Below are 22388 nucleotides of genomic sequence, written 5' to 3' on the forward strand. Positions count from 1 at the left end.
CTTTGATTTTCATTTTTTTTTTTTGTTTTGATGTGAAGGTAGCTTGATTTTGTCAATTTGCATAGCAAGGCGTGAAGACTTGAAATTTAGTGGACTTTCAAAATTATTTTTGCACTTTTTTTGAATGCTAAGATTGAGAATTTGAGTTTTGAGTTATTGACTGATTCTGTGGAAATTGTTATTGTTGGTTGAGGGCTTAGACTTCCATAGAATTGGTAATGTCAAGTTATCTTCACAAGTCAGTGATCTTCAAATTATTTGATTCTTTAGTTAATTATCTATGCAGAGACTAAATTAATTTTTTTGAGAAAGTCAGAGACAAACTTTCATACACAATAAGCACACATACACATTAAAGCTTCTAAATGATCAAATTTAAGTCTATTGGAAGTGGAATGAGATCTTTGTTCTTAATTTGATGGAAAATTTAGATTGTCGCATGATTAATTCCTCAAATTTTATTTAATTTTAATCGACAAGACCTTGCAATAAACTTTTAATTCGATGGGAGCCCGATCGGCACACATGAAAATTTTTTCATGTGACATTCAAATGGCGGCCACATGGCATCCAAGTGACAACCTGAACGACATGTGACAGTCACTTGAACGACATGTGACAGTCACTTGAACGACATGTGACAGTCACTTGAACGACATGATTAATTTGTGCAGATCGGGCTAAGATCTCGTCAACTGGCAATAGACACAATTAAAAAACACAAATCATTACATTTGGAATTTGTTTTCAATTTATCTGTCTAATTTAGTGAATACGTTTGTGAATTATCATCCTTATTGACTGTCTTGACTGTTTATATAAATATAGGAACATAGAAAGCTTCAATTTTTTAACCTCATGATGTGTCTTGTCGCAAGATTCTTTATTAATTGTGCATAATTCTTTTCAAAGTACAAACATTTTTTAAATGGTGATTGAGCAGCTGCACTGAATTAGAAAAAAAGTACTCATTTGTGTTTTAACATCTACTCTTTTTTTTCTCGTTTGAAATACCCAGATATTATAATTATTCGAAGAATGCTTTCTCTCTCACTTTACAATTCATACACATTTCATTCACGCTTTTAAACATTTTTTCTTATAATTTTGCAATCATGCATTTTACGTGTATCTATTATTTCCTCTTTAACTCTCGAGAAAACTGCGAACTTCTTCTTTTTATTTTAATGTGCATACATTTCGGTTAAGTTATGCGAAGAATTTTTTATTTTTCATAATTTTGTGTGCCTTGTAAGTTTTTTCATTGAAAATTTCTGTCAGTTTAGTAAAGTAGGCGTTTCTTTGGAGTTGTGCATTGAGTTTTTGGTGAGGAAAAGATTTAATGTCTTACAGATACTTATGTTGTTCTTGCTCAATTTCTGGCATGCTTTACCCGAGTGAAGTGACACAAATGATGCAGGCTCTGCCAAGGAGTTTTTAAGGCTATGTTAAAAATAGGTTGAATCAGTTTGACGTTCATATGGCTATCAAACTGAGGCAGCTTCCATTTTGCAACTTCCATTATCGAAACATTAAAAGCTCCAAGTTGAAGCCTTACTCATTTATGTCACTCGGGTTAAACTATATCCACAAAACTCTCACTTTCTCATCTGCTAAAATAGTACATGTTCAAGCAATAATTTTCGTCCAAATATGGAAATTCCTAACTTAATTAAAATACATTTGGATTTAATATGAAAATCCAAAAAGCAAAGAATGCTCTGACAGTTTCGATTTGATCTGTTGAAATATGCAGATTTTATGCTGGAAAAAAATTTTTGCCTTACAATGCAAAAAACTAAACTTTTTTTTATATCATTCCACTCACATCGTACTCGAGCAGAACCTAAAAGTGCGGTGGAAAACTTCTCGATCCGATTATTAAACTTTAATATTTTTGAAACTTATTTTTATGGTTTTATTGCTCTCGTTAGCAACATTTAAATAATAATTATGTTTGAAATGCTAGAAATTGTCAAACTTTTTTTCATGTTATGTGTATACACTTAAATTAATTTTCTATTCACATTTATTTTTAATACGAAGCTCATCATAATGCTTTACTTGCAATTCCCCCCCCTCGCCTCGCTCATATAAACAATGTACCCAAGCATAGACATACATTCTTTTCACTTAGTGATTTTAATTTTTCTGCAAATATGAGTTTTTTCGTACAATGAAATTGACCCATCCATTCTCCTCTCTTTTTTTATATGTACAATATATTTTCTATGTATTTAACATTATTATTATTATTGTTATATTCTTTCAATTGTTGTGTCCGAAAAAGCAATTTTTCGCATCTCATTTTGGGTTCTATTTGCTGTTATTGTACAGAGAAAGAAAGGAAGAAGCGAGACAGAAATAGTGGAAATGAGAGAGAAAGCAACTTTTATGAAAAACAAGTATAAAATGCTGAAGTGCATGGAGCGCATTTTCTATGTTTCAATGATCTAAGTAGGTGGCGTGTTTAAGGGGTTGAGTGAGCCACCCTCACCCTTCCGTATCAAGATCTCGACCCATAACCTCCTTCTCACCCTCTAAAAGCGTGACGTAATAAGTGCATACCCCAAGGGTTTTTTGTAACAAGAATCCCGAATAGTCCTCTACTCCTACCCCACCCTCTTTAGGGCTCTCTGTCTACGCCCCTGGATCTATGTGCCGGATTAACATCCAGTCATTCACAATGTATCCTGTTGTTCTAAAAGAGGAAAAAAAGAATGCTTTAAGGAAAAATTTAAATATTTAAAACAGCACTTTTCTCTTTTATGTTCATAAAAAATTGTTCCTTTCTTCTTCCTACCCACCCACAGTTTGGAGAGGATATTCATAGAATTCCATACCAAATGAGAAACTTTCTATTATTTTTTTTCCTCAAAAGAATCTTAAGAATTGCTGCCGGAAAGCAGAAAAATTCTTTATTTTTGCTGTTTTGAATCCATAAATAATTGAAGGATAGACTGAATTGAGGGAAGAAATTTTCGTCACCGAATAAAAAAGTATTTCATTCAGATAATTCAGAATGAAAATAATAATAATAAAGTTCCTTCCTCTTATCGCATTTATAATTTTCCATTTTTCCTCTTTCTACTCGACATTGACCCCAAACACATTTATAAAGTTCCTTTAGATTAAGCTATCTTTTATGCTAAATTATTTTCATGCTTTGATAGTCAAGAATTTGTTTTGACAAATTTTTGACGCTTTTTGATTATTCGTCGAGCAATTAAGTGATTGAGGTTGATGGTACAGATAATCTGTCTTTGAGGCAGCAATTTTATAGATCTTAGAAACCCCTTGAAAGATTTATTATTAATCACCTAATATGTCAAGCTTCAAAAAGGATTATGCGGTAAATTTTATGTAGTTAGAGATTTATCTCAAGCTTAATATTCAAATTTATAGACATCTTAAGAAGAATTTATGTGGACAAGATAGCATCATATTGAGGAATTTTTTCTAATTGCCGGAAGCTTATTACTTGCAAGGGAGTTCTAGAGACACTTCCTGACAATCATAGTTCGAGTAATATTCGGACCCATGTCCTCTTGATTTCGTGTCAAGAGCTTTTATCTTGCGGATGTTGTTAGGGAGCGTAAAGCTCATAAAGCTTATTTAACCTTTTTTCCCTAAACCAGTGCTGCCCAAATTTTTTGCACAAGAACACACCTTAGTAGTAAGCCATGACCAAAACCTCACTAGACATGGCGTTTAATGGAACTTTCAAATAAGTCTCTTGGACACATTAGTGTGCCATGACACACAGGTTGCCCACTACTGCTCTTAACATTGCTCATTGCAAAGTTCTTATAGTCTTACTGGACCAAGCTCTAGATCCAGCATTTTCAAGTAACATCAATAACATTCCGAGAAGTTTTGTGCGCTGCTAGGTCAATCCAATCCATTCGGAATCTGCAACAATGAAAAGAAAAATTCAAAAGTTTTTTTTGTTCCTTATCATTATTATTTCAACACTTTCATCTGCTCTAGACTTTCCTCAAAAAAATTATTCGTTCCGTTGTGTTTTTTTCTTGTATTTTTCTTATTTTTCCTTCTTCTAACTCAAAACAAACATTTTTTTTATTGTCATTCTTTATTCAGTTGTTGGTACCTCCTTTAATTTTTTTTAGTTGACATAGAATGAAAAAGAACTCGATGAAAAAAAAAATTCTTTATTTATTATTTTTATATAGAGATAAAGAGTGTTTATGTATGATGATGATGATGATGATGAGGTTGAAAAAATGAAGTTATTTATATTGTTATGTGTCTGTTTCATGTACGTCTCATGACAATGAATTATTTAGTTGTTTCATGTTTGTAGAACTGAATTTTAAAATGCATTTGAGAAATTTTTTTAACTTCATTTTTTCAATCTCACTCGGCGAGCACAAAACTACTGGAAATTGCTCTCTAGTAGTGATAATACACAAATCAAGAAAAATTAAATTAATTAATTGATATATATATATAAATATTGAAACCTACTTGGAATGGCTTGTAGTAGATGATTAAATGATGACAAAAAATCATAATTTTTCTAACCATTTGTTAATGTATTGATATTCTATATATATATACATAAATGTATTTTATTAGATATTTTCATATATATAAATATACTATATATATATAAAGTGCAAATTCTGTATTAATAATGGTTTTGGTTACACTTTTTTATAATTCATAAAATCCACAATTTAAAAAGAAATTAAAATTGAAAAAAATTACCCCTTCGCCTTTTCCCCTCTCTATATCTATGCCCACACATATATTACACTCACTTTTTTCATTAGTTTCGTGCTTGCTGGGTGCTTTTATTGATATATTACATAAAATAATTTTTATATTTATCTGGATATGTAAAGGAAGGATTTATTAATTTTTATTTGTTTAATTACAGCATTACTTTTTCTATTTAGCATAAAAATAATTAACCAGCAAAAAGCGTTGATTAACCTAATTATTGCTGCTTTTGGCATATATTGTATATCAGAAATGAAACTCTTAATTTGTGTTTGTGTTTTTTGGATATTATGACTCTTTATAAATATTACATTACATGTACTTTTTTTATTCTTTATTTTTTTTCTTCTATCCTTCTTTAAAATAAGATCACGTTAATGAGATTAGGACTAACTGATGTATTTTTTTGGGTGTTAATGAAATGGAATAGGCTGTGAATAATTTTTAATGTGCACTTTTTTATCTTGTTTTTATGTTGCATAAAATTGAAAACTTTTTCATATTGAAAATTAATCTGTAATTTTTAGAAAATTCATTACTAACAAAACTTAGACATAATCTAGTAGTAGAGCAACTGGCACCCAAAAATATTCAAGTTTTAATCTCAATTAATGTCATCATTTTTCAAAGTAATTAATTTATTTCCTTTGGGGTGTAGACGTGATGATTTATTCGGAATTGAGGTGTTAATTGAGCATGAAAATGACTCTTATATAAGTTATCTGCCAAACATGATTATATAGAAAATGTGCCGTAATGGCTTAGAGGTTTCGACATGATCAAAATATGAGTTCGAGTCTCAAATTATTAAATGCTACCAAAATATTAGTTAGCGACTAGTAATTTAATTATTTTTTGTTGTGATTCGTACTTTTTTTTGTTGAATTTTTCAAAAGATTTGAATTTTTGAGATTTCATTTTGAAAAAATAACGGTTTTTATCAAAAAAACTTTAGTTTTTGAATTTTAATTTTTTAAGTTAAAAAATTGCCACTTAACCAACCCAAATTTATTTGTTTGGTGGCCTAGAGGATAGTGTACTACTCTAGAAATCTAGAGTCAACGGTTCGATTCTCGCTCTGGGCAATTTTTTTTTCAAAAAAACTTTTTGTAACGGTTTTTAAAATTTAAAAATTTTCCCACACAAAATCAGAGTTGACATTGAGCTCAGTCTGAGTGTTATGATATCACTAACTAGTTTTTAGCACCTCAATTTCAAATAAATTAAGCTTTACTTTCACACCCTGAATTTTTATTTACTTACTAGAAAAAACCTAATTTAACAATTTTGTGATGACAAGAAAAAAAAGATGAAGAAAAAAAATTTCATTTCCCATTTATTTATTTCTTATTTCATTGAGAGAGATTTGCTAGAAATTAAAGATATGTGATAACTAAAAACGAGAGAGAAAATATCTTAGTTTCATTTTTGTTGTAAATGGGCCTGTGATATGCATTTTTTAATACTTTTGTACCTCTTTTATTTGTGACCTTTTTCTTTACTTTATTTAAAATGCAAAGCAATACATAAAAATAAGTGATATGAGATGAATTAGATGTAAAAATCATGTTAGTTTTAATCATTTCTTTTGACCTTTAATTTGTTTATTTTTGAGAGAATTTTGGTTAATGGATTTAAATTTAAGGAAATTTATAAGCAAATTTAAAGTGTTATTTTTGGTATAGTCTTGATAAAAAATTATTTTATTTTCACAATTTAAGAACAGATTTACTAATAAATTAATCACATTCTTGTCCTTTTGTTCCATATATAAATTCCCATCATTGTTTCCTGTTCATTTGCATATCTTTTAATTGCAATCCCATCAATGCTAAAAAATAATTAAAATCCACATGTACACATTATTCTTTTTTGTGTTATTTAACATGTTGTGGAATTGACAATAAATTTTTCAATTTTCTTCTTTTTTTAACGTTAAACACGAATGACCAAGTCAGTGCTGGACAACCTTTTTTTAGTTGTGGCACATCTTGATGATATGCCTCGACCAAAACCGCACATGCTATATGGTTCGTTGCAATTTCTCACTAGTGTGCCGCGACACATCAGTTGCCCACCACTGAATTAAAATTGAAATAAATTACTATAATCTAGTGATGATGATCAATGTGATTCATTTTAAATAGAAATTTCATTCGCTGATTTAATTTTTTGAAAAATGAAAAATTAATTTTCGGAATAATAGCCATTAATGCGGCTCATATGTAATCTGACCAAAATAATAGCTTTTAAAACTCTTTTTTGGAGATGAAATTTCTCTCTTGGCTATTTTGATGATCTCATTAATAAGAAATTTTTTGTGTTAGGTCAAGTTTTGCTTGGGGTTGTATGCTTTTTGTAGCTATTTATAGTCATTATACAAGCAAGCTCTCTTGGGATTGTTCATTTATTACGTTAAACTTTATTCAAATATGTATGATTGAATTCTCAGATTATCTATTGAATAAGATACAGTGAGTTGAAGTGGCTTGGTGCCGGAATGGCTTCGTTCTTCGGAATTTAATCATTCCAAACCGACCAAGCGAACATGGGTTCGAGACTCGGCATGGGAAATTTGTTCTCTTGTCCTTTTTAGAATAATTATATTTAAAATTGCCTCACTTTACAGGCTGTAATGTCGTCCAAGGAGTGGCTATACTGTAGATCTATTGGTTATACTGTATATCTATTGAGTACAGAGGCTTGACTGCTTCACTCGTTTAACAACCGCCCTATCATAGCTTTGGTTCTCTATGATCTGAATAGCTAAAGGTTATAGCCCATCTTAACGTAATAAATGAACGCCTCCCCAATAATTTGAACAGATTCTAGATTTTCGGACATAAAAAAAGTATATCAGTGAAATTTTTAATCAGCTTATAGGATTTTGTTGCTCAATAGACTATAATCAATCATATTAGGATGATTATCATAGCCTAAAATTGTACATATTATTTAGAGATTTGATAAAATTTATTGTGAATTCCGCACATCCTGTAGTAGACACATTCAATGCTCACCGATTGAATGATTATAAAATAATTTTTTAATAATAAGTGAATGGGAAAGCTCCTTATATGTTCATAAGTTTTTAATTTATCATCCTTACTTTCCTATTTTTCTTTCTATTTTCTTTTAATTACTTTATTACCTTTTTATGATGTAATGCAAATAAAACAAAAAAAAAAAATACATTAAAAGAGTCATTATTAATTAAAAGTGGCAGTGGAAGTTGTGTTATGCTACCAAATGATACAAAAAATTGCTAAAATAATTTCATCTGTAGATTTACATATACTTAAAAATAAAGTTGTATGAATTTTTTTGTAATATTTTCTTAATATCTATATATATACATATAAAGTTGTTTAACAAATAAAATATAAGACTGATGCAAAAAAATAAGTTTTGATAAGCAAGTGATGTTCACCTTTAAATAAAACAACCAAAAAATTATTGTTTTTTACTATCTACTGTTTCACCTACATCATTTTTGCAGAAAGTATGTGAAGGGAAGATGGAAGTACTGTGAAAAGGAATCTGGACACAGTGTGTGTATGAATGAATGCTTCATTCATTGTTGCTCATTTCATTGTGCTGTTTAACGTTTTAAAATGCCTATCCTATCTGGCTATATATATTATATCCTGTGACCATTCTGTTTTCTATGAATTTCCACTTCCCGCTACATGAGAATGAAAATGAGAATGGATATTAAAATGCTTTTTACAGTAATGGAGACATTTCTTTCCTTTTATTTCCTTTAATAGCAAAATAAAATATTTATTATGTGTGATTCTTTTTTACTATACATTTACATTCTTATATTTCATAAATAATACAGCATGTTCTGGGTCAATAATGTCTTAAACATTCGGTTCGATGATTTTTGTATGACTTTTTGTGACTTGTTAGTTTCTTTGTGACTTATGATGTACTTTTGGAACATTGTCTTTTGAGGATATTCTTGGATGAACTTGATGCTTAATACATACAGTCTATTAACCCGGAAGGCACATTGTGTAGAAATTGTTGAAAATCCGGTCTCAGATTGAATTGAGATCGGAATTCATCGAAACTGGCATTGTGTCAGAGTCACTCTGGCCGTTGTCCAGATTTTCGTCATGTGCTTTCCGGGTAACTTTTCCCCAATATTCAGACACTTAATAGAAGCAAAGACGTAGCCATCAGAAATTTGACGAACCTTCAATCCCTAATTCCCCCTGAGCCTTTGCCTTCCCACCCCCTTGACTTGACATTTTAAAACTGAATAAATCAAGCACTCGACTAGCAAATCATTTTGGACATAAACTAAATATGATAAATCATCAAACTCGAACAAGTAGACCTACTGACACAGCACATTGCTGAACATCTGTTTAATTAATTATTTTATTTTTTGCATTCGGTGAAGAGAAATCCAAAACTTTTGCTTGTTTAGTGATGTTGTGTAATTTTATTCTAATATTTTGTTACATATTTATATAATTTTATTTTGGACGATGGGTTTGAGTACCAAAAAGTAAAACATGAAATTTAGTCACATATTTTCTCTCTGCTGAATGCTATGTTGTTATTATTGCAAACCAAAAAAACAAAACCAACCGTAAAAAAATTAATAAAACAAAACTTGGCTGATGGGTGCTGACAAAAAAAATATTGTAAAAGTAATATAAAAACCATTTTAATGGAAGTATTGAGAATGCATCTAATTGTTGACATAATATAATTACATTTTTCTTTCATTTTAGTTTAACATTGCAGTTTACACAATGATACACACCTATATAATTTTTAATTTACACTTAATTTTCTGACGGAGATGATTTTTAAGCAAAAATTTTGAAATTTTTTTCTTGAGCAAAATTTATGACTTTTTAAAAATAGGAACTTTATAAATAATTTGTTTACTTGGCATTTTCCGAAAATCTATTAAAAGCAATTCTATTTTAATGGAAATTCAAAAAGAGTTTTGTATTTTTTCGTGAATTTGTTCAAATCTAAGAATAACTTTAGAGTACGTGTACTAAAATTTGGATTTGTTTTTTAGTACAACTTTGGAACAAATTTTAGAAAATTGGAAATTTAAGTACTTTCTACACATTTTACAAGCTCATAACATGTTAAATACATAACTTTGGGCATTATTCTAACAAAAGATCGAAACCATGACAAGCTATTAGATCCAAAAAGGACTAAATTTTGAAAATCAAGATATTTCAAATTGTAAACAATGATTTGAAATTTTGAATTTTAAACTTTTTTTTTCAAAGGTTACCAAGTTTTAAAACTTTTGAATGGTTACAAAATGAAAATTTGATAATGAATTGTCACATAACTTTAATCGTAGATGCTTACATGAATTATAATTTTTAATCTGATAATGCTGAGAATTATTAATAAACTTTTTCATAAGAATTGTCTTGAATATCATGCAATTGTCATTCTCTTTCATCTTTTATGAATAAATAACGTTTCTTATCTTTAAAAGCACGTTTTGCATAGAATAGTAACCAAAGAAAAAGTTGTTAACTTAATCAAAAGACATTTTTTCTCATTTCTTATCTCTAGGAGAATCCTTTCGAGTCGCTTATTTTTTACAAGAGTTATTTAGATGTTGTGCTCTGTAGTGGAACCCACATTGCTCAAGAAAAAAATTTCAATTAGAATATAATTTTAGAAAAAGATGAATTTTAATCTATAGCGCATGCTTTTATTTCTTTTTTCTCTTTTTATGTTTATTTTTTCATATTTTTTTGGGGGTAAATGTGTAAAAAAATTGATGCAAAAAAAATAAAAACTTGATTGGACTTTGGCTGTAAAATTTATACTTACGTTGTTTATTATTTTGTGTAAATAACAAAACAAAACTTGAATTATTTTTGATTCCTGCCATATCTACACATCACCATCTTGTAATTATCACCAAAAAAAAAATATTAATCAACAAAAACTATATTTTAATTAAAACAACCATTGCGTTTTGTTTATCAAATTGTGCTCGTGCTCGTGTTTATTCTTATTTAATTTTATTATCATTTGTCTATAAACAAAAAAACTGAAAAAAATTACAAAAAAACTTTGAAATCAAACTTTGTCAGTGAGAATGGTATTAATATTAATAGTTCACATCAAAAAGATAACTACTTAATTACAACAAACAGTTCTGAAAATTTCAATAATAATAATTTAAATAATTTGAATCCATATGCGAAATCAACAAATTCGACATCAACGTCAATCTCATCATCAACGTCAACGACATCAACATCAACGCCAACGATTGAACATCAACTACGCATCCTTATACCTAATTATGATGACTTGATGGATACTATCAGAAGCCAACAGCCACATTCATCACGGCCTGGTGGCTCGGGAATGCAAAATGATCGACGTAACATGATGAATGATCGACGAATGAATTCCATGATGGTAAGTTGTTCTCTCAATTTCTTATATGTCTGTCTTTAGTCTTATCGATATCATCAATCAATTATGATGACTTTTGTACCGGTTCACATATGGGTGATTCTCCCAAACGGTTGCATTTTGAAAAATGAGCTATTTTAATCCAAGGTTATTTGTTTATTGATCACAAAAATATTTTTATCAATATCTTTTCGAATTTTTATAATTTCAAAGTATAAAACTGATAAAAACTATAAAATTAATTATACTTGCATAATTTATTAAAACCTGTGTAAAACTTAAGCACAAATGAAGAATTTTACTTTTTCGTTTTCAAAATTTTGTAATTTTTCATGGATTAGGAGAAAAGTTTGCAAAAGGTGCTTTGTGACCAAAAGTTGACGTTCGGAGAATCGATTTTTCTCCTTAGTTAAGCTTTATTGATTAACTTTGAACCATAAATATGATGGAACAGTTCAAAAACTATCAACTGATATGCATTTCATGACTGAAGAATAAGCATTTAATGAATAAATATTGATTCCCCTATAAAAATTTTCACAAAATGCAACTTTTGGTCACAAAGCACCTAGCCGAACTATCAAAATATCTCTTGAAATAAGCTGTTTCAGAATTGTGTAATTCAATTATATGATAGAAAATGTGTAATTACACTTGAAAAACTGAAACTTAGAATAGTTTTAGTGCAAAAATCAGAAAAAAATTCAATTTTAAGTTAATTTTTTTCAATTTCCCCTGTGGAGAATCACCCATATCACATTTTTCTAAAGAATTGGTTCTTTGATAGTTCCGGATGATGAAACATTTCAAGAAAACCTCAATTTTGTGGTCATTTATAGACCTTCTGGGAAATAAAATGTTCTCTATTTCTGTGTATTTGAGCAGTCCGGTGGTGGGCAACCTTTTTATGCGCGGTGCACCTTGATTGTAAAGCCGCAGACAAAACCGTACACAGTATGCGATTCATAAAATTTCCGATAATGTACCGCGTTACACAGGTTGTACACCACTGACATAATTTATACTTCTTAATCTGTTATTTTAGTTTCTAAGTAAAACATACCCAAAATAAATTTTAATCCTCTTATTTTTTGCTAAAATCCCACAGAATCACTACGATTCATCGTCATCGTCACATCGTAGCTCAGATATGATGATGGATAATCGTCCATCAGACGGTCATCGAAATAATAATATGAATAATCGAGAGCGGATAAGTCCTCATTCAAGTAATGACTATTATCAGGAGAATCAAAACAATGGTGGACCAAATATGAAGTCGGACAGTCCTTCTCGAAAGCGGAGACGATTACAACGAATGCCAAGTCAATCACCACCGACAATTTGGGAAAATAACTCTCATTCCCATAATAATCCAATGATGCAAAACCAAAATCAATCAAATCAAAATGGTTACCACATCAATAACGGCAACAATAATTTAAACAACATAAATAATAATATTATCAATAATAATAATAATAATAATAATAGCATTATTAATAATAATCCAAATAATAATATTAACCTAAATCGTCGATTATCAATTCGACAGTATAATAATAATATAAATCCTAATAATAACAATAATAATATGAATCAACAACATTCGCCACCAATTCGAAGACAACGATTCCGTGATCAGCAACAGCAATCTCAGCAACCACCACGTCCATGGGATATTAATCCAACACCAATTTTCCAAGCTTCACCACCGCATCATAGTCATCATCATACGTCTCATATGATGGAAATGAATCAAGTTCCAGTAAGCTTACCATTAAGCCATCATGAGCAAATTTGGACTTATCCAGCACCACATATATCAATATGTAAGGATATCTATTTTTAACTATAGGCGTATTTTATGACATGTATCTTTATATATAGCTCCAGCAGCTCCTCATTTGCCTCCATGTCAAGTGCAAAATGTATATTCGCAACCATTTGCTCAAGCCTGTAATTTGAATGGACATCATTTCATGCAACCGCATACACAAATAACAGCAACACCACATCATCAACCACATTTTCAACATTTGGCGCAACAGGTGATTACTTGCTGAATTGAAAATTGATTCGAAAGGAAATAATTGTATTTTTGGTCTATATCTCTTTCTTCCTCTCCAATGCTCTTACTTGACTTCATTACTATAGAGTGGTTTACATATGGAAGGAATTGATCATCATGTGACTCCATTAACGCATTTTAATTCAACACAGATGGCACAAATTTCACCGCCACAACCGATTTTCATTTCCACTGAGGGTCGACCAAATCAAATGGAATTATTGCATCGTACAGCTAGACGTATAACGGCTGCACGAAGAAACTTTACACGATTCCATTGGTCGCCTACACATCCAACACCACATTTACATGCACGTCAAATACAGGCTCATATTCCACACCAAACTCCATTGCCATTACAAACTGCATCCGCTTATTCCGGAATTTTACTTAATTTCTTGTAAGTCTTGATACTTTTAACTGACAGCTATGCCAGATATGATTGATTAATTGCTATTTCCCACACACAGAGCCATGTTTCCATTGTCGCCATACGGTCAACCAGAAACTTATTCTCCTGATTCCAATGAAACTGAGAATTATGAAGCACTTCTTAGTTTAGCTGAACGTCTTGGTGAAGCTAAACCACGTGGACTTGGACGATTAGAGATTGAACAACTCCCTAATTATAAATTTAATGCTGAAACTCATACAGGTATGTCAGTGACTATAAAAATGAATTTTCAATTAATAAACACATAACTGTTATGAAAATGATAATTTTATGTCCAATCGCTTACAGGCGACCAAACATCATGTGTTATCTGCATTTGCGATTTTGAGCCACGACAAACATTGCGTGTATTGCCATGTTCACATGAATTTCATGCAAAATGCGTTGATAAATGGTTGCGGGTAAGTTTTATGTTTTTGTCATATATTATGGGAACTAAGTAGCATCCATGAGTAGCTATAGATGAATTTTCATCACTTTTCTTTCTTCCTCAATTTCATTACAGTCTAATCGAACGTGTCCAATATGTCGCGGAAATGCATCAGATTATTTCTCATCCGAGAGTGGTAGCGAAGAGCAATAAGTACACTAACCTAAAAAAAAGAGGAAGTTCTTCTTATTTTCTAATTCAATTTCATTTATATAAATATTCTATATAATAAAAATGTAACGAAAATTAATGGAAAAATGCCGCAAAGGAAAAAAAAGAAAAATTAGCTGGCATGAAATAAGCGCGTAACATGAAAGCATGGTGGAAGTGAAATGAAATATGAATCTGGCTGATGTATACGTCTATTTATATTTTTTTGGATTGTTAAAATTAATATAATTAAATCATGTGAAAGAAATGCGACATCAAGTGGATAAAAATCTCTCGTTTTTTAATTCAGACTCTGAATGAAAAATGGTTAAAATATTTAATAATCGAAGCAGAAGCATAAAGCATATAAATTAAAGAGATTTCTGTTGCTTTTTGTGAAATTGCGTAGAAAATTTCCGAATGATGATAATGAAAATGTTGTTAGACATTTAAATGGATGATGATAAATTTATTGAAATGCTTCGTGAATGTCACTTTCTATCCTCACTCAAAATTTCGTTCTATTCCAATTCTATTCATGATAAAGAGGTTCAGTTTGATCTGTAAATGTGTCACATGCATCCTCTCTTGTTATCTTATCACTTCTGATGAATGTGGAAAATATATTACATAATACAGTGTTGTCCAACCTTTATTTTGCTTCGGTTCACCTTTGTGGTCAGCCACGACCGAAACCACACGCGGAAGTACTCTAGTATGTGTCGCAAGCAAACTAAAATGGTGTGTCGACAACACAATACAATGTTGTGTCGCTAACACATTAATATGTGTCGCTAACACACTAAAATATTGTGTTGCACCACACAATTTGGACAACACTGTCATAAAGCGACACAACGATTATCTATGAAATATTAAAGTTTCCATAATTTTTAACCATAATTTTGGGTTTACTCTTTAATTAAAGTACTCCAGCATACAGACAAACTAGATAATGCCTGATTAAAAACATGACTTTCCACTGAACAGAATCAAAAACGAACTTTTCCAACAAATAGTCATAACAAAACTAATTTGCTAGATTAAACATTCTCTAGCCATGAAACCAGGCATTATGCTAGTCATGCTAGGAGTCAGTACTACTCATCATTCAGAGATAATTTTGGAAACAAGCTGAAATTGAACGTTCATATTTGTTTGTTGTTGATCGCATTACTACTTTTTTTGATAGCTGTATATCATCTCTTTTTATACCTAAATACAACTATATGGATATACTATGCAATGACTGTGAGATAAATGAAATATAATATTTAACGAACATTTTCAATAAAATTACACAAGAATTTTTTTAGTTCCGCAAAACATTAAAGCTGAGTAGCATGAGAAAATTTAATGGAGGTCAAGGTGATGTACACAATGTATGCTGTGTCCATATACTCAATAATAATGTCTCCATACTTACAATTTATCCTTAAGAAAATGTTCCTTTTATAAATTATGAGTGTATGGTCCATAAAAGTTTCTCATGCTACTCGACAATACCAAGCAAATAAACCGCAATTCCTGATGCACTGAATGTTGATTGGCGTGCGTGTGTGTGATGATATTGAACAAGTCTTTTTTTTACTAAATCATAGATTTTTCCGTGTATTTTTGCTAATTGTTACCAGCTCTCCCTGAATGTTACAATTGCTGGCCAATTAATACGCTTTTTTATTAAATAGATGAGACATAATAAGATGAAAATTTTTTGCATGAAAAGATTTAATACCAATTATCATGATAAAAGAAGTACATTTATAAGATGAAAATAATATATATAAATATATATGAAAAATATGTTTGTTGTGACACAGTAAACAATTAAATAAGGATAGAGATTTTCAACGGTATATTAAAGTTGCTATGACATCAATCTGGCTGAATATATCTTACGAATAATTTCACCATGTTGATTTTCTACTTCTTATGATGTAATATCTTTAATTATAGATTTTTTTTAAATTAATATATCGTATTTTTCTCTACCATTAGAATAGACATAACAATGAAATACTGGGAAAAATCGAAATTTTGTGAAATTCACCTGCAATTCCAAATAAATAATAAAAATAATTAATGAAATATGTGAAAAAGCACACGCAAAAACATTAAGAATGGGAAGCATTTTTGACTTGATCATTGAGAACCACATCAGGTTTGATAATTATCAAAGTTTGATAATTGAATGCAACTGTGCGCATACTTGCGCGTATAGTTGCGCATACATGCGCAAAGTTGCGCATACGTATGTATGCATATCTGCATAAAATTGTCGAACCGCACACAAAAGTATACAAATAATTTCAATTCAAAAAGGATTCCTCTTCTTATGGCATATAAAAAATATAATTTCTAAAGCTTCGAGGTATATAAAAATAATAAATAAATGTAAAATGAATTCAAACATCAATCAACATATTATAAGATGTTAAGTGAAGTGAAATATAAGCAATAATAATCAATAAACAATTTAGGAAAATCGTATGTATGTATGTTTACACGTTAATAATTGAGAAAAAAGAAAATTCCTTCATCTTTCGACTCTTTAGTTTCTTCTTATCTTTAAGTCTTCCAGGCTAAAGACATGAGAAAAAATTACGCATCTATATCTCTTTTATTGCTGCTTTCGATATTTCTTGTTCCTTCTTCTATTAAGAAAACCGATTAACTTACATCATATACAGAAAAATTGTTTTGAAAAACTTGAAGAGGGTTTCTTTGTGGTTCATGAAATGTTTGAAGTTGATTCTATCAACATACTATTTATGTCAAGCTATATCAAGCTGTGCTAATTCAGAAAGCCTTGACATCATTTTAAAGCATTAAAATTTATGATAAATTGATTCATATTTTACGATTGTGGATGGGGGAAGGCTTAAGAAGATTAAAACAAACTACATTTAATACGAAGATAGTTGTACCGATTAATGAGATTTATGGTATTCTGAAACTTTTTTTTTTTTGCACAGAAGCCTTACACTCGCAGTTGGGGATTCGTCAATATATGATTTAGATTCATGTTTTGCTGCGACAGCACAGCATATTCTCAAAGTGTATCTAATTTTTACTAAATCCCTATAAAAAGTCATAAAACACAAAACTGCTTACCCTTCTGAGTAAGCATCTTCAAGTCATATTGACAGATATTGTCAATCATTAAGCAGCTGCTGCTTCTATTGATATAACATTTCATCATGTCATAAACCACAAAGGAAGGTCTCGAATAATCAAATCAAAGTGAAGCTACAAATCAAAGTTTATATTGAAAAGAAAAAGTTGCATCAATTGGCAGAAGCAAGAAGTAAGAAAGTTTTGACATCTGTTGACATTCAATAAATCAGAATTTAATTATAGAAAGAATCTAGTCGGTTGAATTTCAGTTGATATAAACTCAAGTCTCAGTTACCCGAGAAATACATACTTAAATTTAACGATCTACAAGAAAAAGTAAAGTAGTTCAAAATATGTTACAAATAAGTCTATCAGCAATTTTTACGATTCTCTCATTATTTTTAATTACTATTATCATTCAGTTAACTAAAAAGTCTAAATAAGCAAGTCACATAAATATCTGAACTGACATTTCTGGCATTTGCTTGAAAATGTAAATCGTGAGCTCAGTATACAATTTGTGATGATTATTTTGACCTACAACAGTTGTTGATAAAAACTAAAAATTTTAATTGCACTTCTAACGAATGTTCAGTTATTGGCTGTAGCAGGGGTGGACAACCTTTTGTATTTTCGGGTATACCCTGATTGTGAATCTAGAAAGACACCGTACATGGCATATGGACAGTTTATGGAATTTCCTGAATTTGTTGGTACCACGACACACAGGTTGCCCACCACTGGCCTATAATATTCTACAGCCAGCAATAAACTTACGGAAAATAAACTTTCATCTTGCCAAAAAACATCATTTCAGTACAAAAGACAGATTTTCTTACTTTGAGCTTCTGACCTGACTGCATATGTCTATAAAACTATTTTTAAAATGAGAAAACCATACATACTGACGTATACTTTCCATTAAGCTTTCATCAAGTCTTAAAAAAAATTCTCAAAAAAAAGAAGATATTTTTCATGCTGCGAAAATTTACACATTTTTCTTTAAAATAATCATTTTGAGTGTGCCATTAATTCACCACATGTTTTCGCTTTTTCTTCGTGACATTTTATTTACATTTTTTTGTGAGAAATTAAAATCATCAAGTGATATATCTCTCGTGTGTTTTTATGATTATGTATTGATAATGTTAATATTAATGAATCCATATCTTTTTTGTGGATATTTTTTAATTATGATTACTGGTGATGGGAAATATTTAAGACTATTTTTACTTCAAATTCTCTTTTTTTATTATTCTGAAAATGAATTTTGTTACTTAGTGGGTAAGCTATTAAGCATGAGAGCGAGAGGATTTTGATGAAAAATTGGATAAATTTTCTTCTATAAAAATTAATTATGTATAAATCGATTCCAAAATGAACACCAAAAAATACAGAAGAGCATTTAATGAAGAGAAATGTTTCAATAGTTACGATATCCTTCTTGTAGATAGACTGTAGTTCTACTGGATTGAAAGTTTCTGATTCAGTTTTGAACAGTTTTAACGGTCTTTTTTGAACTTAAAATTCAAATTTTACAATTTTAACAGTTTTTTTGAACTTAAAGTTCAATAAAATTCAAATTTTACAATTGTAACGGACTTTTCCACTCTACACATTTTAAATTCTAACTTGTCGTGTGGATTATTGAATGTATAAGTTCAAGGATGAAAATTTCCAATCCAGAAGAGCTGCATAAAAATATCGAATAAACTCAATCGCATAAAAATTTAAGAGCTTACCCGAGAAGAAAAGGAGATAAAAAAGAAATGTTCAACATTTTATTTTAGAAGCATTTAATTCAAATTTATTTAGTTCTGCCTTATTTTCTTAATTACTAAACTTTAGATATAAACGAATTTTCTCACCTTATCATCGTGTCTTAAATTTATTATCTTTTCTTCCGTATAATTGCAATTTAATTTAGTTAAGTTTTTCTTTTATTTCTATCTCCAAACACGCTCGTTTCTCTGTCAGCTTAGCGTTAAGATAATGTGATTAAATCAATTACTATTCCTTTTAATTGCTTTAAAGCTGTACGCCATGTTTCGGTTCTTATGAACCCCTCATTCAATTTATTTAATTTTGGTAGTCGAAACGAAACTGAATATAAATTTTAACGAGCTTTCCACCTCCACATCCTTCTTATGATTATTATTATAATTTCTTGTACCTTCTTGTTTACGGATATAGGCAATAAAATTTACTTGTTATTTTTCCTGTTTATTGCTTAGTTGATTTTCTCGCATTTTCTTGTTTTTCTCCCAAAGATTTATAAACACGAAAAAAAAAAATTAAAAAAAAATTGTGAAAAAAATATGAGTATAATTTACACTTTGCGCATTTTTTTCATCCAATGTAATAACAAAAAACAAAGTTAGAGTAAAACAAAATTTTAAATTTTCTGGGATAAGAGTTACCAAATAATAATTTTTTAATGCATAAGTAAATGTTAGAAAGCTTTCATTTTTTTATTATAATAAAAAAGACATTTTTAATAACAAAAAAATACTAATTTGCTTATTAAATTTATTTATGATCTCGTTTATGGTGTTTTTGAATGACTTTTTTTTTTAGATTTCTTATTCCTCCCTATCTCTTTTAGTCTGTGTATTTTGCTGCATTTAAATAAAGTGTTCTTGATGTTTTTTAAATTGAATTATAGCGTACCTAGGCAGAGGTAACATATTCGTAATCTAGATTAAGCTTATATTATTCCTGAATGAACCCTCAATTTGATTTATTTCTATAATGATAATACTTTTCAACGATTTTACGGTTGATGTTCACTTTTGAGTCGACTCAAGATGTCTCTAAGTGATCTGGTCTTTAGCAGCATTTGTAAGAGCTTACTCTAGTTGTATAATCTGGTTTTATTCGATAATTAATGATTTTAATTTAATTCAAATTTCATTTGTAAACATAACTGAAGTTGGCTACGAATTTAAGATCTTACTTTGAAATTTGAATTTCGAAAAACCGTTACAAATGTTAATTTCTGCACAGAGCTCGATTCCTACCATTTAGAGTGCCCCAAGGTCTCATTTTGATCGAAGTCAATTGTGAACATCTCCAATATACTAAGAAACTTATGTAATGCTATAAAAATATCGAAATAAATGAACTAATAATAAAAAAATAAAGTTTATATGCACGCTGAGATTTAAAAAAAAACCATTTTCATTTGTAAATTCTTCTCTTCCTCAATCATAGCATTTACAAGAATCTACAAGAAATATTTAAATTGCATATCTGCCTTGCACAAATCACTCAAAATAGAAATGTATATTAAAAAATTGTAATAATATTAAATAAACTCAAGCAAGGATTATTATTCCAACACCCACGGTTGTTTTGTGAGTTTCTAGGTCAACTACGATGTAACGGTGATGCTTATTGCTTAAAGGTAACAACTGAGAAGTGTTTTGAAATGAAATTCAATGTCTGCATTGAGAGACTTTGCATCTGCTCAACCCACTCAGCTGTCATCATTATTACTATAGAATGGATAAGAGGATTGCACACAATTTTCATATCTGGATGGATTAGCATTAAAAAATAGCACCAAAAAATTATATTGGAAACGGCAATGCAAACAACAACTTTAAATACCACAGCTCAGTTAATTCCCATGCAGCTCAATAAAATATTGGCCTTCATCATTGCATTACCATTTGCCTACATAGGTGGGATAAAGCACTGGCCTAAATAACAATTACAATAAATCCTATATGCTTATGTGTATTAACAGTTTTCCCTCACAAAACTTTAATTGTTTTTTTTTTTTTTACTTCTTTCCACATTTTCATTTTGCAATTTGTTATGTGCTGTAAATTTTTTTGTGAATGGTCAAAATTGCAGTTTGTAATTGAAAATTTTTTTTTCATTTCCCACTACCAATTCCCATAATGTCGATTACAAGAATGAATTTATGTATCAAAATAGAATATAAAAGTTAATTTTCCTTATGCTTCAAAAACAATTCATATATGCTGTACAATTTAATTTGTTCAGCTACAATCTATTTCTCGGCAGTAGCAGTAGACAAAACAAAAAAAAATGTAATAATAAAGTTTTTCGCACACATAAGAAAGGAAAGAATATGAATAAAGTTATAAAAAATGTATCATGTAATTCATATATGAGCTTTTGCATGCAATAAAAAATGAATATTTTTCTTCATGTTATCAAGACACAAGAAAATATGTTGTTTATAATACTTTATGATAAGGAAAATTGAGAATTATTTTTCTTTTTTCAGGTAGCTTGCAGCTAGTAATTGGAATTTTTGTGGGTTGTAAGTTTCGAAGGTTTCTTTAACATGACTTTCAACCCTAACCATTCTATGAAATATGTTTCTACATCTGCTATTTTAGTTATCCCTGGATCAATGTAGATCCAAATTACTATTGGACGGCCATTTACACAATGGTCTTGTTGAGAATATGTCAACTGTCGTTTAATATTCAAATTGTATTTACAACTAAATTTAGTTGATTCTCCCCTTTTAAAGTTGTTGGCCCCTTATTATGAATATTTTAGTCTGCATTAAACTTCGAAGAATAAACATTATCTTAATTTAAATCCGTAAGGAAGTTCTTTAATTATTCTCATTTGTTAATATGCAATTGCTGTTTTGTATCCTTAATAGTTCTATAAGTCCAATAACGCTAATAACTAAATAATCTCTGGCTAATTGTCAATAAACATATCAAATCGTAACATTTCCGTCAGTAAAAAGGTATTAAAAGTAGTAAGGAAGATAAAATCAATTGAAATAATTGCAATTGAGCATATTTATACATACATAAATTCACGAATAAAAACTTCAATAAGTATCAGCATAAATTGAATTTTTATATCAATAGAATCACAATTCAAGTATTGATTTCCATCTAAAAAAGCAGTTTGTGTAAGAATCTAAATTGACTCAGAAAATTACATAAAATATTTATGATGACGATGTCAAAGTTGAGTTGATGATAAGA

The 22388-nt window shown here is 29.7% G+C and overlaps 1 protein-coding gene across 2 annotated transcripts in view; it reads left to right on the plus strand.

Annotated features, from left to right (window-relative positions):
* The window catches only part of mura (murashka), a 55542-nt gene extending 33939 nt beyond the window's left edge, over nucleotides 1-21603 (plus strand). Inside the window, exons 3-9 of one of the 2 annotated variants that reach the window (XM_070634719.1) lie at nucleotides 10848-11181; nucleotides 12287-13010; nucleotides 13069-13229; nucleotides 13336-13649; nucleotides 13720-13904; nucleotides 13992-14104; nucleotides 14209-21603. In XM_070634719.1, the coding sequence (XP_070490820.1) occupies nucleotides 10848-11181; nucleotides 12287-13010; nucleotides 13069-13229; nucleotides 13336-13649; nucleotides 13720-13904; nucleotides 13992-14104; nucleotides 14209-14286 (1909 nt within the window). In that variant the 3' untranslated portion in view covers nucleotides 14287-21603. The remainder of the gene's footprint in view (nucleotides 1-10847; nucleotides 11182-12286; nucleotides 13011-13068; nucleotides 13230-13335; nucleotides 13650-13719; nucleotides 13905-13991; nucleotides 14105-14208) is intronic. The other variant, XM_070634720.1, reaches the window with a different exon arrangement.
* Nucleotides 21604-22388: the final 785 nt, after the last annotated feature.

This window comes from Chironomus tepperi, unplaced genomic scaffold (genome assembly GCF_022539635.2).
Source record: "Chironomus tepperi strain 1889 unplaced genomic scaffold, CSIRO-AGI_Ctep_v1 contig_85, whole genome shotgun sequence".
Lineage (NCBI taxonomy): Eukaryota > Metazoa > Arthropoda > Insecta > Diptera > Chironomidae > Chironomus > Chironomus tepperi.